We start from the raw sequence: 13567 nt of genomic DNA on the forward strand, positions 1-13567 counted from the left end.
AGGGGCTTTATATAAGTCAACCCCTTATATGCCAATTATGCGAGTGCGATGCACAAGCCTTGCATTGCATCAGTGAATATATACAGGACAGGAGGAGCGGTACTGTGCAGTGTATATATACAGGAGGAGCAGTACTGTGCAGTCACAGTGTATATACCTCAGCAGACCCCAGATCCCCAGCACCTGTATATACGTCAGCAGACCCCCAGCACCTGTATAGACGTCAGCAGACCACAGGCCCCCAGCACCTGTATAGACGTCAGCAGACCCCAGGCCCCCAGCACCTGTATATGCTTCAGCAAACCCCAGGCCCCCAGCACCTGTATATGCTTCAGCAAACCCCAGACCCCCAGCACCTGTATATGCTTCAGCAGCTGCCCAGGCCCCCAGCACCGTGTGTGTGTGTGTGTGTGTGTGTGTGTGTGTGTGGTGTGTGGTGTGTGGTGTGTGGTGTGTGTGTGTGATATAGATATATAGATATATCTATCTATCTCTATCCAAAAGTATTGACACCCCTGCAATTCTGTAAGATAATACTCTGTTTCTTCCCGAAAATGATTGCAAACACGAATTCTTTGGTATTATTATCTTCATTTAATTTGTCTTAAATGAAAAAACACAAAAGAGAATGAAGCAAAAAGCAAAACATTGATGATTTCACACAAAACTCCAAAAATGGGCCAGACAAAAGTATTGCCACCCTTAGGCCGGCTTCACACTCACGAGTTTTACGGACGTAAGAGAGGTGCAGAAAATACGGATTGCACACGGTACAATGCATCTCTATGGCCAAGCTTCTATCTGCCGTATTTTACGGTTCCGTATTATACGGTCGTAGAAAATCGCAGCATGCTGCGTTTGTCACCGTATTGCGCAAAAAAATCGCCAATGAAAGTCTATGGGGGCGAGAAATATACGGATTACACACGGACCAACAGTGTGACTTGCGTAAAATACGCCAGACATCTCCAGACATCGCCAGGTGCAAGGAATTGAGCCAAGCCCTCAATCATGAAACTCAGACATGCTAATTAGCTCAAAAAGCCACACAGACATCCCGGAAGTCTGGTGCTCGCCTCCACAGAGTTCCAAGCAGCATGGCAAACATCATCAATGTTGATATGCTCCTCATCCTGGTCCAAGAAAGGCCTGAAATATGGGACCAGAGGGATCCCAACTACTCCAACCGGGCCAGGAAAGAGGCAGCTTGGAGGGCCATCTGTGGGCTACTATTCCCTGATTATGCCCAACGGCCACGTGCGGAGCAGACAAGTCTATGTAAGTACACTCATGTATTCACAAGATTTAACTTTAAAAGATGCTTTCCCTACATGATTACTTGAGCAATCATTTTTATCTTTATATGTCATTTATGGCCTTATTTGTCATTTTCTAAAGCTGAGGAACATGCCAAAGTGTTTCTGGACATAGTTCATGTTGATCTTGCCCTGCTAAATATTTTCTTGGCCTCATACCCCGTCCAGAGGGTTGTTGTCCCTTGTCTTATTTTTAGATATTTTTGAGCATTATTCTCATTATAGCACAAGTCATTTTCCTTTCCTATCCTAGCATATCTTACCTAATGTATGTTTGCAAGAACAGGGTTCTCTCCCCTCTCTACCAGTCTGATACTGTCAAGTTCTTAACTGTGGGCGATATATAGACCTCTGCATGTAACCCCTTTATCATCTGACTCACCATGGAAATTATTGTGCTATAGCCACTTTTTGCTTTAACAATACAAATATGTCTGACAACTGGACTAAGCTATGTTCAGAATGATATAGAACATTATTTGTGCCCTTGTAATTGCAGTGGATGATGTTATGACAAGATGGCGCAGCATCCGGGACCAATACCGGCGGGAAAGACAGCAGCGGGCTAGGAGTGGGTCAGCAGCCCCACTGAAGAAGAGGAAGTATATATATTACGACCGTCTTTCCTTTTTGGATGCCAGTATGGATCTTAGGCAGTAAGTACAAACCACTCTAGACATTTGTAATGTAACTAAATTTTTATTTTTTTTGTGGATTAGGGTTATGACATTGCAAGTTCCATGTAAGGATGTGTCAATATAGTGCCAACAATAATGTAAACAAGCATAAATTCCAAAAGTGTCCTGGAGGAGAGAGGACCCTGGCCGCCAAGCATCCCAAGATTCAACAAGGGATGGGTGAGAATGTAGTATGCGAGTTTAGAGATGTTCAGGCAGTGTTTTGTGGTATGGGTTGTTACTGCATGGTATCTTATTGTTTGAAGAGGTGGTTGTGCCTGGTTTTTGTGTAGCTTGAAATGGTATGCCACATTATGATGTGTCGTGATAGTGTTTGTTACATTTGTGGGGCTCTACAAGACAAATCTTGGATATTCTTGTGTGAATATGAGATAATAGGGGAGTAGAGAAGGAGATGTTGTGTTTTTTGTTTTTTTTTTGTTTTATTTTAATATTGCACACCGATGTCTAATTAAACAATGTCAAAATAAAAATTTTATTTTATTGTTTTCTTTACAGAACACAGTCAAACCTCACAGAGAGGGAAACCGGATCAGAATCAGACCCTATCATTGATCCTGTAAGTGTGGAGGAAGAGGTTGCAGGACCATCTGTGGCTGCATCAGGATCCATCATTGAGGACCCATCAGCAGCATCATCACTGCAGGCAGCAGCAAGTGATGAAGATGCTGCACCATCACCCTCAGCAGCACATGTACCAAGGCCTGTGGAACATGGGCACAGCAGCAGCCCTACAGGCCCACTGGTGTCATCCCCACAGGCAGCTGGGCCTTTACGGAGATCCCGGCGAAGGAGAGAGCTTGAAGGCAGAAGAAGTGAAGTTGATGCTGGGGTCCTCAACTATTTGGCCAGGGCAGCCACAGATGATGGCGAGGAGGCCTTTGCCCGCAGCCTTGCCCGATACCTTAGACCCCTTCCCCGTGAGGTGAGGCTACGTGTCAGAGGGTGTATGCAAATCCTGATTGATTTAAGCACCCCTCCAAATAACCCCTATGAGGTTTTTGAATACCTGGAGCGAAGGCAGCTTGGCCAAACAAACCTCTTGCGCCTTCAATTCCCTCAACAGGAGCCAAATCAATCAGGATTTGCTGCACCTACTCCACGTATGCCTCCCCTTCAACCCCTTCCATCCCAAAATCTACAAAGGCCATTAGAGTACCAAATGGCAGGCTTCAACCCCCAATCCCAACATGGCCACTTCTCCAGACACAGTGATGTTGGCTGGTCCCAACCTGGGTTTGGACAACATGGCCATTTTGGGTTGGGGTATGATGCAAGGCAATCTGTACCTCAGCATGATGCCCAGAGCCAAATGGCTTTTGGTCAACACACATCTGGCCAATATGGACAAGGCCAGTATTCTGGGCCGCAAGCCACTGCATCCTCACAGGATGAACTGCCATCGGCCCAACAAAGGCCACCAGACCAGGACCCAGAGCTGCCAACATCTCCCCCACCAACTTACAGGGATCTGTAATTTAGTTTTGTTTTTTGTGTTTTGTTTTGGTAGCTGGCTACCATGTTAATGTTGTGTTTTCAAAACATTTCCACTTTGTTGTGGATCCTTGGTATAAAGCAACCCATAAAAAAGGCTTCTCAAAACCATATGGCAAAAATATGGGGTTAACAACCCAAAAAAAAAGGGTTGCAAAGTTAGTAAAAAGTTTACAAAAAAGACAATTGATGTTTGTAGACTAATCATTTTTGCATCACACACATATTCAGAAAACAGAAACATATGGTAATTAAGGAAAAAAACACACACAGTACGTTTTCAGTGGTTGATAATAATATATTACAAAAACATATCTTTAAAATAACAAAAATCACAACTGAGAAACAGCATAATCTTGCCAGGGAGTAGAACCCTGAGGAGAAACAAAATAATTGGTCAAAACATCCCTAACTTTGATACCAGAAAGGGGACGGCGCGGAGGTGGGCCATGTGGTGTTGGACTACTGACACTACGCAACATGTGTTCATCATTACCATCTGAGAAGCAATCATGTATGCGGGTATAGTTGTGCAAAATTACAGATGCTTTGATTACTTCATTGACTGTAGCCTCACTGAGCTGCATGGCAGTCTGTAGGACACGCCATTTGGCCACCAGAATACCAAAGGTGCACTCCACCAGTCTGCGCGCCCTAGAAAGGCGCAAATTAAATATCCTCCGACGGTGGTCCAGGTTGCGCCGGGGATAAGGCCTCATGACGTGTCTGGTGAGTTGGAAGGCCTCATCTCCAACAAAAAAAAAAAGGCAGTGCTTCTGCAGTGGAGCCTGGGAGTTGTTGTGGTGGTGGGAGGTCTAACTGGTTTTCACCTAGCCGCCGACCCATTATAGACGAATTGAAGACCCTAGAGTCTCCAGTTCGTCCATAGGCCCCAATATCTACAATTATAAACCTGTAGTTACTGTCAACTACAGCTAACAGAACTACAGAGAAAAACTGCTTATAGTTGTAGAATTGGGAGCCAGAGTTCGGCGGCTTACGTACCCTAATATGTTTCCCATCCACCGCTCCAATGCAGTTTGGGAAGTCACAATTGACCTTGAACCCACGGGCTATTTGGAGCCAATCAGCCTGTTTGGGCTCAGGCATCACAAGGTCCTTAAGTCTATCCCATATTTGGCGACAGGTTAACCGCACAATGCCAGAAATGGTGGAGCGGCCAATCAAAAATTCAAGGTGGAGACCTGCAAAGGACAATCCAGTGGACAGAAATCTGTAAGTGAAACAAACACAATAAATTAGGTTTGTTTCAAGAGAGCACACAAAACATGAATAAGCACAATCATATTTGCATTTGTGGCCTACTAAATTAACACTGAAATGGGAAAAATGGCCTTAAGGGGCTGAAATATAACAGTTACGTCACGTTGTCACATCTGCTTTGGCCTTAATGTACACATATTATGGGTAAAAATTTAAAAAATAAGAAACATTTATAAAAAAGATCATCAACATACAGTATGTGAGGATGGAGAATACATACCGTAACGTGAGGAGAAGACGCTCCTCAGCAGAGATGGCTTTGCGCAGCCTTGTGTCCTGAAATGTTATTCCTGGGCGTAATATCTCCAACAATCTGTCAAAGGTTTGTATAGACATGCGACAGTACAGATAAAACTTGTCTGGATGTTCCCGCAGAGCTGTATATAGCCGATGAAAATGGCCTTTAGTGAGGCGTTTAGTCAGAAGAGGATGCACCCACATTCTTCTGCTCCTCCTTCGCGGATCCACAATCACAGGGTATGGGTGCCCAAACCGACGAGACAATAGCCAGTTAAACAAAACACGCTGCGTTGGGGTGAACTGCAGGTGGTCAGACATGGTCCAAATGTTACAACAACACTCCAACAGTTGCAAAACCACAAAATGACCATATGGGAGTGAGACACATGTTGTAGAGGCCTTAAATAGGGTTGCTGAGGGTAATTTAAATCAATTTCATCCGCAAAAACCGTTATATGTCCATTTTGTCAGGTTGCGTGAAAAATACGCATTACGGTGGGCATACGGATTACATACGCAACATTACATGCGCAAAATACGCGACCACACCTTGCCTACGGAGTTCTTACGGACCACCGTATTTTTAATTTTGGAGCGTATTACGGCCGTAAAATACGGACCGTATTTTTCAACGCTGAGTGTGAGGCCGGCCTTAGCCTAATACTTGGTTGCACAACCTTTAGCCAAAATAACTGCGACCAACCGCTTCCGGTAACCATCAATGAGTTTCTTACAATGCTCTGCTGGAATTTTAGACCATTCTTCTTTGGCAAACTGCTCCAGGTCCCTGATATTTGAAGGGTGCCTTCTCCAAACTGCCATTTTTAGATCTCTCCACTGGTGTTCTATGGGATTCAGGTCTGGACTCATTGCTGGCCACCTTAGAAGTCTCCAGTGCTTTCTCTCAAACCATTTTCTAGAGCTTTTTGAAGTGTGTTTTGGGTATTTGTCCTGCTGGAAGACCCATGACCTCTGAGGGAGACCCAGCTTTCTCACACTGGGCCCTACATTATGCTGCAAAATTTGTTGGTAGTCTTCAGACTTCATAATGCCATGCACATGGTCAAGCAGTCCAGTGCCAGAGGCAGCAAAGCAACCCCAAAACATCAGGGAACCTCCGCCATGTTTGACTGTAGGGACCGTGTTCTTTTCTTTGAATGCCTCTTTTTTTCTCCTGTAAACTCTATGTTGATGCCTTTGCCCAAAAAGCTCCACTTTTGTCTCATCTGACCAGAGAACATTCTTCCAAAACGTTTTAGGCTTTTTCAGGTAAGTTTTGGCAAACTCCATCCTGGCTTTTTTATGTCTCGGGGTATGAAGTGGGGTTTTCCTGGGTCTCCTACCATACAGTCCCTTTTCATTCAGACGCCGACGGATAGTACGGGTTTACACTGTTGTACCCACGGACTGCAGGGCAGCTTGAACTTGTTTGGATGTTAGTCGAGGTTCTTTATCCAACATCCGCACAATCTTGCGTTGAAATCTCTTGTCAAGTTTTCTTTTCCGTCCACATCTAGGGAGGTTAGCTACAGTGCCATGGGCTTTAAACTTCTTGATGACACTGCGCACGGTAGACACAGGAACATTCAGGTCTTTGGAGATGGACTTGTAGCCTTGAGATTGCTCATGCTTCCTCACAATTTGGTTTCTCAAGTCCTCAGACAGTTCTTTGGTCTTCTTTCTTTTCTCCATGCTCAATGTGGTACACACAAGGACAGAGGTTGAGTCAACTTTAATCCATGTCAACTGGCTGCAAGTGTGATTTAGTTATTGCCAACACCTGTTAGGTGCCACAGGTAAGTTACAGGTGCTGTTAATTACACAAATTAGAGAGGCATCACATGATTTTTCGAACAGTGCCAATACTTTTGTCCACCCCCTATTTTATGTTTGGTGTGGAATTATATCCAATTTGGCTTTAGGACAATTCTTTTTTGTGTTTTTTCATTTAAGACAAATTAAATGAAGATAATAATACCAAAGAATTTGTGTTTGCAATCATTTTCAGGAAGAAAATGAGTATTATCTGACAGAATTGCAGGGGTGTCAATACTTTTGGCCTTGACTGTATATACACAAAGTATATACATATACAGGACAGGTGCTGGGGGCCGTCAGAATACAGCGATATCACATTGATTGCACTCACTCAGGCACGTGGGTAGGAGCTCCTCCAGAATCTATGTTCAGCAGTGCAGCCAGGGGCCTGAGAGCAGAGCAGGAGAACGTGCTCTCTCTGCCCACAAACAGTCACGCTGTGTTCTTAACCCCTATGTGCCTGCCCTGACTGAGTCTGAGATGCTTGTGCCAGGCCAGCTCCCGCTGTCTGCACCTGTAGAACCGCCATGCCAGCGGATTTAAAGGGCCGGTGGCAGGAAAAATAGCTGGCAAGTGGCCAATGTATCCCAGACAGCGTGAGTGGGCCCCCCCGTCTCGCCAGGGCCCCGGCACTTGCCCAGGTACGCCAGGTCCTGACGCCGACCCTGCCTCAGATCATGATTGTGTGGTCCTGATGTTTGCCACGGCACTTCACAACCAAATAGTGGCCTTAGAGTCTGACGGCTGTAGTAATCTGTTCAGAAGTTGGCGGCATTTAGGTGGTGAAAATACATATTTTCATTTCTGTCATACCACTTTGCATTAATCCCTGTAAAGCACCTGAAGGGTTAATAAACTACCTGACAGCCGTTTTCAATATGTCAGGGGGTACTGTTTTTAAAATGGTATTATGTTTGGGAGTTTCCCAAAATATGAGACCCCTAGAGTCACTTCAAACATGGATAAGTCCCTAAAAAAATAAATTTTGAAAATTTCCTTGAAAAAAATGAAAAATTGCTGCTACATTTTTAAACCTCCTAAAATGCTAACAAAATAAAACAACATTTTACAAATGATGCTGATATAAAGCTGACATGTGGGAAATGTTATTTATTCATGGTCTGCTGTGGTATGACCATCTGGATTAACCCCTTCCCGACCTTTGACGCACCGTATGCGTCATGAAAACCTGTGCCATTCCGACCTGTGACGCAGCATATGCGTCATGGCCGGATTGGGCTCCTGCAGGCCGGGTGAAAGGGTTAACCGTAATTTCACCCGGCCTGCAGGGACAGGAGGAGTTGTACTTTAGCCCAGGGGGGGTGGTTTCACCCCCATGCCCCCCCCCCCCCCGTGGCTACGATCGCTCTGATTGGCTGTTGAAAGTGAAACTGCCAATCAGAGCAATTTGTAATATTTCACCTAAAAAACTGGTGAAATATTACAATCCAGCCATGGCCGATGCTGCAATATCATCGGCCATGGCTGGAAACACTAATGTGCCCCCACCCCACTGATCGCCCCCCCATCTGTGGTCCGCTCCCTTCCGTTCTGTGCTCCACTCCCCCGTCCTCCTGTCCGCTCCCCCTGTGCTCCAATCCCACCCCCCCGCACTGCGATCCACCCCCCCGCACTGCGATCCACCCCCCAGCACTGCGATCCACCACCCCCGTGCTCCAATCCACCACCCCCGTGTTCCGATCCACCCCCCGTGTTCCCCCCCCCCCCCCCACGCCATCACACTTATCGAGCCTCCCGAGGTCCGTCCGTCTTCTTTCCTGGGCGCCGCCATCTTCCAAAATGGCGGGCGCATGCGCAGTGCGCCCGGCGAATCTGCCGGCCGGCAGATTCGTTCCAATGTGAATTTTGATCACTGTGATAAAACCTCACAGTGATCAAAATAAAAAAAAAAAAACAGTAAATGACCCCCCCCCCTTGTCACCCCCATAGGTAGGGACAATAATAAAATAAAGAATTTTTTTTTCCACTAAGGAAAGTTAGGGTTAGGGTTTCGGTATGTGCACACGTATTCTGGTCCTCTGCGGATTTACCGCGGTTTTTCTGCGCATTTCACTGCGGTTTTACAACTGCGATTTTCTATTGGAGCAGTTGTAAAACCGCTGCGGAATCCGCAGAAAGAAGTGGCATGCTGCGGAATGTAAACCGCTGCGTTTCCGTGCAGTTTTTCTGCAGCATGTGAACAGCGATTTTTGTTTCCCATAGCGTTTTCCGCAGCGTGTGCACATACCTTTAGAATTAGGCTATGTGCACACGGTGCAGATTTAACTGCGGATCCGAAGCGGATTGGCCGCTGCGGATTCGCAGCAGTGTTCCATCAGGTTTACAGTACCGTGTAAACATATGGAAAACCAAATCCACTGTGCCCATGGTGCGGAAAATACCGTGCGGAAACGCTGCGTTGTATTTTTCGCAGCATGTCAATTCTTCCACAGGAGAAATCCGCACAAAAAACACTGGCTATCCGCGGTAAATCCGCAGGTAAAACGCAGTGCCTTTTACCCGCGGATTTTTCAAAAATGGTGCTGAAAAATCTCACACGAATCCGCAACGTGGGCACATAGCCTTAGGGTTAGGGTTGGGTTGGAATTAGGGGTGTGTTGAGGTTAGGGTTGTGGTTAGGGGTGTGTTGGGGTTAGGGTTGTAATTAGGGTTATGGCTACAGTTGGGATTAGGGTTAGGGGTGTGTTGGGGTTAGTGTTGGAGGTAGAATTGAGGGGTTTCCACTGTTTAGGCACATCAGGGGTCTCCAAATGCAACATGGCGCCACCATTGATTCCAGCCAATCTTGTATTCAAAAAGTCAAATGGTGCTCCCTCACTTCCGAGCCCCGACGTGTGCCCAAACAGTGGTTTACCCCCACATATGGGGTACCAGCACACTCAGAACAAACTGCGCAACAACTATTGGGGTCCAATTTCTCCTGTTACCCTTGAGAAAATAAAAAATTGCTTGCTAAAACATAATTTTTGAGGAAAGAAAAATGATTTTTTATTTTCATGGCTCTGTGTTGTAAACGTCTGTGAAGCACTTGAGGGTTCAAAGTGCTCACCACACATCTAGATTAGTTCCTATGGGGGTCTAGTTTCCAAAATGGGGTCATTTGTGGGGGATCTCCAATGTTTATGCACACAGGGGCTCTCCAAACGCGACATGGTGTCCGCTAATGATTGGAGCTAATTTTCCATTTAAAAAGCCAAATGGCGTGCCTTCCCTTCCGAGCCCTGCCGTGTGCCCAAACAGTGGTTTACCCCCACATGTGAGGTATCGACGTTCTCGGGAGAAATTGCCAAACAAATTTTAGGATCCATTTCATCCTATTGCCCATGTGAAAATGAAAAAATTGAGGCGAAAAGAAATTTTTTGTGAAAAAAAAAAGTACTTTTTCATTTTTACGGATCAATTTGTGAAGCACCTGAGGGTTTAACCCCTTCCCGACCTTTGACGCCACGTAGGCGTCATGAAAGTCGGTGCCAATCCGACCCATGACGCCTATGTGGCGTCATGGAAAGATCGCGTCCCTGCAGATCGGGTGAAAGGGTTAACTCCCATTTCACGCGATCTGCAGGGACAGGGGGAGTGGTAGTTTAGCCCAGGGGGGGTGGCTTCACCCCCCCGTGGCTACGATCGCTCTGATTGGCTGTTAAAAGTGAAACTGCCAATCAGAGCGATTTGTAATATTTCACCTATTAAAACTGGTGAAATATTACAATCCAGCCATGGCCGATGCTGCAATATCATCGGCCATGGCTGGAAACACTAATGTGCCCCCACCCCACCGATCGCCCCCCCAGCCCTCCGATCTGTCCGGTACACTGCTCCGGCTCCCCTCCGGCCTGTGCTCCGCTCCCCCCGTGCTCTTGTCCGCTCCCCCCGTGCTCCAATCACCCCCCCCCCCCGTGCTCCAATCACCCCCCCTGCGCTCCGATCCACCCCCCCGTGCTCCGAACCACCCTCCCCGTGCTCCGTTCCACCCCCCCCCCCCCCCCGCGCTCCGATTCACCCCCCCATGCTCCCCCCCACCCCATCATACTTACCGATCCTGCCAGGGTCCGTCCGTCTTCTCCCTGGGCGCTGCCATCTTCCAAAATGGCGGGCGCATGCGCAGTGCGCCCGCCGAATCTGCCGGCCGGCAGATTCTTTCCAAAGTGTATTTTGATCACTGAGATATAATCTATCACAGTGATCAAAATAAAAATAATAATAAATGACCCCCCCATAGGTAGGGACAATAAAAAAATAAAGATTTTTTTTTTCCACTAATGTTAGAATAGGGTTAGGGTTAGGGCTAGGGTTAGGGCATGTGCACACGTATTCTGGTCCTCTGCGGATTTTTCCGCTGCGGATTTGATAAATCCGCAGTGCTAAACCGCTGCGGATTTATGGCGGATTTACCGCGTTTTTTCTGCGCATTTCACCGCGGTTTTACAACTGCGATTTTCTATTGGAACAGTTGTAAAACCGCTGCGGAATCCGCAGAAAGAAGTGACATGCTGCGGAATGTAAACAGCTGCGTTTCCGTGCAGTTTTTCTGCAGCATGTGTACAGCGATTTTTGTTTCCCATAGGTTTACATTGAACTGTAAACTCATGGGAAACTGCTGCGGATCCGCAGCGTTTTCCGCAGCGTGTGAACATACCTTTAGAATTAGGCCATGTGCACACGGTGTGAATTTGGCTGCGGATCCGCAGCGGATTCGCAGCAGTGTTCCATCAGGTTTACAGTTCCATGTAAACCTATGAAAAACCAAATCCGCTGTGGTGCCCATGGTGCAGAAAATACCACGCGGAAACGCTGCGTTGTATTTTCCGCAGCATGTCAATTCTTTGTGCGGATTCCGCAGCGTTTTACACCTGTTCCTCAACAGGAATCCGCAGGTGAAATCCGCACAAAAAACACTGGAAATCCGCGGAAAATCCGCAGGTAAAATGTAGTGCCTTTTACCCGCTGATTTTTCAAAAATGATGCTGAAAAATCTCACACGAATCCGCGTGTGCACATAGCCTTAGGGTTAGGGTTGGAATTAGGGTTGCGGTTAGGGTTGTGATTAGGGTTATGGCTACAGTTGGGATTAGGGTTAGGGGTGTGTTGGGGTTAGTGTTGGAGGTAGAATTGAGGGGTTTCCACTGTTTAGGCACATCAGGGGTCTCCAAACGCAACATGGCGCCACCATTGATTCCAGCCAATCTTGTATTCAAAAACTCAAATGGTGCTCCCTCAGTTCCGAGCCCTGACGTGTGCCCAAACAGTGGTTTACCCCCACATATGGGGTACCAGCATACTCAGGATAAACTGCGCAACAATTACTGGGGTCCAAATTCTCCTTTTACCCTTGTGAAAATAAAAAAAATGCTTGCTAAAACATCATTTTTGAGGAAAGAAAAATTATTTTTTATTTTCACGGCTCTGCATTATAAACTTCTGTGAAGCACTTGGGGGTTCAAAGTGCTCACCACACATCTAGATTAGTTCCTTTGGGGGTCTAGTTTCCAAAATGGGGTCACTTGTGGGGGGTTTCTACTGTTTAGCCACATCAGGGGCTCTGCAAACGCAACGTGACGCCCGCAGAGCATTCCATCAAAGTTTGCATTTCAAAACGTCACTACTTCAATTCCGAGCCCCGGCATGTGCCCAAACAGTAGTTTACCCCCACATATGGGGTATCACCGTACTCAGGAGAAACTGGACAACAAATATTGGGGTCAAATTTCTCCTGTTACCCTTGGGAAAATAAAAAATTGCAGGCTAAAAGATCATTTTTGAGAAAATATATTTTTTTTTTATTTTCATGGCTCTGCGTTATAAACTTCTGTGAAGCACTTGGGGGTTCAAAGTCCTCACCACACATCTAGATTAGTTCCTTTGGGGGTCTAGTTTCCAAAATGGGGTCATTTGTGGGGGATCTCCAATGTTTAGGCACACAGGGGCTCTCCAAACGTGACATGGTGTCCGCTAATGATTGGAGCTAATTTTCCATTTAAAAAGCCAAATGGCTTCCGAGCCCTGCCGTGCGCCCAAACAGTGGTTTACCCCCACATATGGGGTATCAGTGTACTCAGGACAAACTGGACAACAACATTTGGGGTCCAATTTCTCCTATTACCCTTGGCAAAATAGGAAATTCCAGGCTAAAAAATCATTTTTGAGGAAAGAAAAATTATTTTTTATTTTCATGGCTCTGCGTTATAAACTTCTGTGAAGCACCTGGGGGTTTAAAGTGCTCAATATGCATCTAGATAAGTTCCTTGGGGGGGGTCTAGTTTCCAAAATGGGGTCACTTGTGGGGGAGCTCCAATGTTTAGGCACACAGGGGCTCTCCAAATGCGACATGGTGTCCACTAACAATTGGAGCTAATTTTCCACTCAAAAAGTCAAATGGCGCTCCTTCCCTTCCGAGCTTTACCATGTGCCCAAACAGTGGTTTACCCCCACATGTGAGGTATTGGTGTACTCAGGAGAAATTGCCCAACAAATTTTAGGATCCATTTTATCCTATTGCCCATGTGAAAATGAAAAAATTGAGGCTAAAAGAATTTTTTTGTGGAAAAAAAAAAGTACTTTTTCATTTTTATGGATCAATTTGTGAAGCACCTGGGGGTTCAAAGTGCTCACTATGCATCTAGATAAGTTCCTTGGGGCGTCTAGTTTCCAAAATGGGGTCACTTGTGGGGAAGCTCCAATTTTTAGGCACACGGGGGC

The 13567-nt window shown here is 46.2% G+C and overlaps 2 protein-coding genes across 2 annotated transcripts in view; one reads left to right on the forward strand and one right to left on the reverse strand.

Annotated features, from left to right (window-relative positions):
• ISCU (iron-sulfur cluster assembly enzyme) overlaps window positions 1–13567 on the reverse strand; it is a 65973-nt gene that overhangs the window by 33130 nt on the left and 19276 nt on the right. The window lies entirely within an intron of this gene.
• LOC138671502 (uncharacterized) lies at window positions 871–3633 on the forward strand. The gene is made up of 3 exons (XM_069759681.1): window positions 871–1278; window positions 1816–1972; window positions 2513–3633. Exons 1-3 carry the CDS (start codon window positions 1098–1100, stop codon window positions 3489–3491), a joined length of 1317 nt encoding a protein of 438 aa, XP_069615782.1. The 5' UTR covers window positions 871–1097; the 3' UTR covers window positions 3492–3633.

This window comes from Ranitomeya imitator, chromosome 1 (genome assembly GCF_032444005.1).
Source record: "Ranitomeya imitator isolate aRanImi1 chromosome 1, aRanImi1.pri, whole genome shotgun sequence".
Taxonomy (NCBI): Eukaryota; Metazoa; Chordata; class Amphibia; order Anura; family Dendrobatidae; genus Ranitomeya; species Ranitomeya imitator.